The sequence below is a fragment of the Colletotrichum siamense genome (genome assembly GCF_013390195.1).
Source record: "Colletotrichum siamense strain Cg363 chromosome Unknown KSG_Cg363_contig12, whole genome shotgun sequence".
NCBI classification, from domain to species: Eukaryota; Fungi; Ascomycota; class Sordariomycetes; order Glomerellales; family Glomerellaceae; genus Colletotrichum; species Colletotrichum siamense.
Genome location: NW_023501025.1, coordinates 330,112 through 332,825, shown reverse-complemented (window position 1 = coordinate 332,825; position 2,714 = coordinate 330,112). Strand labels below are relative to the sequence as shown.

At 50.5% G+C, this 2,714-nt stretch overlaps 1 protein-coding gene across 1 annotated transcript; it reads right to left on the bottom strand.

The window, feature by feature from the left end:
• Positions 1–302: 302 nt before the first annotated feature.
• On the bottom strand, positions 303–650 carry CGCS363_v015052 (uncharacterized protein; the record flags this gene model as incomplete). The annotated part of the gene is made up of 1 exon (XM_036646901.1): positions 303–650. The coding sequence occupies one exon, from the start codon at positions 648–650 to the stop codon at positions 303–305; it is 348 nt and encodes a 115-aa protein (XP_036487882.1).
• Between the last annotated feature and the right edge of the window lie 2,064 nt (positions 651–2,714).

Genomic DNA, 2,714 nt, shown 5'->3' with positions numbered 1-2,714 from the left:
GTCTAGGGCTTTCAATCTCAGAGGGCTTGACGTGTGACACCAGAGAAAGCTTAACGAGCCGCACATCTGCATGAAAGTCTCTGACGATGCCTTTTCCTGTGTAATACCTTGCCCCATCAAAGTACCGAGCATATCCTACTTTGACGTCCTCCTCGATCTGAATCGTTCGCCAGCGATCTGTTTCGCCATTCCACCAACGCTTGAGAGCAAGGCGCTCCCGTGAACATCAATACAAAACATACGTGCAACAGCAGTCCGAGATCAGCGCTTGGCCAGGCCTAAATTTAGCAAGACATACCGGATCAACATTTGAAGGCCGGTGTCATCGCTTCTGAAAACAGCAGCCGCCAGAAGCCCGATAACAGCACAGTAAGCAAGGAGGGAAGAGCGGCCGCAACGATGATACTCAGCATTTTTCGCTCCGTCATGTGAAAGTACTCGGGGACATCCAAGTGAGACGCTAGATTGCAAAACAGTCTTCCAAGTGCGACGTCACAGATAACGTCGAGAGTGAAATATTGCGCGATCAATCCGGAATCAAGCAATTCATCTTCGAAGACACATATGTCAATTAAGTCCATGACGCCAAGAACGTTCTCGTTTATCCTAACTCCAAGATCGGCAACTGCTTTGCCAAAATACTCAATCATGATTGTCATTAGTTCGTGAAAACACGTTATACGGCAAGGCGGAAGAAGACGCTACCCACCCTTCTAGCCATCTGAATTGAAGCTTGCTGTGTGTTGCGTTGTCTCTGCTAGACAGCAATCGCCCGGGGGTCCAGGGGTCCAGCCATATCGCGTCGCACCAGTCTGATCGCGTGTACTTCGACCTCATGCCGGGTGTGTATTTCATGAAGTCCGGATCGCTCGTGATAACGTCTCACGGACCAACACGAACGAGAGATCCTGTGCGAGCGGCCAGCGAACTTCGTGAACGCTTGGACGGGTCGTCACGCTTACTATATTTCTGACTTGCGTCTTGGATCTTGAGGGGTATGTTACCGCTGCATGGCGATCTTTAGGCCACAATTGAGAAATGCCAGCAAGCAGAGGTCCGAGCATATGTCTTGATTGTATGTACTGGCGAGCTGTGAGTGCTGCGGCGCATAATAACAGACCCCATGTGAAGAGAGCCGGATGAACATTACCATGCCACACAATGAAGGTGAAAGTTACTTCCCTTCTACTTTTTCTTCGCAGTTTGTCGCCTGGAGGCGCATTTTTTGACTGCCGCATGACTCTGACGGGGAAACATGTGGAGGTTCACCGCGTAAATTCTATGGTTAACCCAAAAAGTATATGAAGGGGTGAATCCGTTGCGCCGGCTGCGTGTTGGGAATGGTGAACGAGTGAAGTAGGATAACTAGTTATTTGGCTGTTGGGCGATGGGAAAAGGGATGCCTGATCAGACTTGTCTCTCATTACTCTCTAGAATGCCTGCGATACGGGCATGTTGCTCGTTGAATACTCTGTGAAGGTACCGTGCTATAAGATTTGTGCCTGCAAATATTCGAAAAGCTGAGCTAGTATTGGCTCTGCCTGGCTTCCAACGTCGCAGGATCTGGCCGTCAGAACTTAGGCGTATTTTACACTTCAAAGACGACTTCAGACCTGTCGACGCTGGATCAAGGTGCCAGAGAGTCTCGCCATGCAACGCCGCCGACTGCTGTCATAGTCAGCTGTCATTCTCGTTAGCTTTCGTATAAATACAGCAAGATACCTCGCCAGCAAAAGCGCCTGCTTGCTAGCCAGCTGAGTTCGTTGTAACCTGTAGACCGCGGTCATTATGGGTCTCAATCCCTCGAGTCCATCAGACAGCCTCCAAACAGATGTAGACCAAGAGGTTCCCACTTCCTATCGGCTGACCATCATCCATCCGCCTCGATACTCGCATAGTGACCACAGTCAGTCACGCCGCATGCTACAACCTTGGCACATATGCTCAAGGCAGGAAGTCTCGCGGCTTCACTTTTGTTGTCTATGTTATAAAGCACGAAATGCTCAATAGAGTGCAAAGAGCCGCCCAGGCCAGGCTTTGAGTCACATGCATTCGTATGTTTCGAGTGTTGGCCAAATGCCTGGATTACTTGTCTGCCAATGATGGCGATGCAGACGTAGAGTAATAGCAGCCAGATACAAAGCCCAAACCATCCGTCGATGGGACAGCAGGCCGGCAGCAGCTGTTTGCCAATGTATAAAGAACCGAAAACGGCTGACCACTAATAAACCCCGTCATCGAGACCTTTTCATGGCACCGAGATTAAGTGACGCAGACACACACATCAAAGTCGAGCCCGAGATTGTTGCCGATATTGCTCCGTTTGCTGAAACCTGGCCAGTAATAACAGTGAGATACCAACCATTTCCGTCAGCTTTATGCCGACGACATTCCCAAAATTACGCTCATGAACATCAAAATCCACTGGAGGGCGTTGTTTCTGCCGCAAGTCAGGGGCGCTAGGGAATCCGAAAATTCCTGCGTCAGGACCTATGTGCTATGCAGTGTATCTCTCAGGCCCGCCCTTTCCAAAGGTGGACAGCAGTGAGAAGAATTAGACGATCTCGGGCAAGGTGGCGTGAACGTCATCAGCCATCTCCGCCTGGACGCAGATCAAGTGTTCTAGCGCGGCCTGGGCTTGCTGATCGGTCAGACAATGATCTTGGGATCCGGGGCTCCGGCCATTGACAGGACTAGGGCGAACGAGAGCCGAA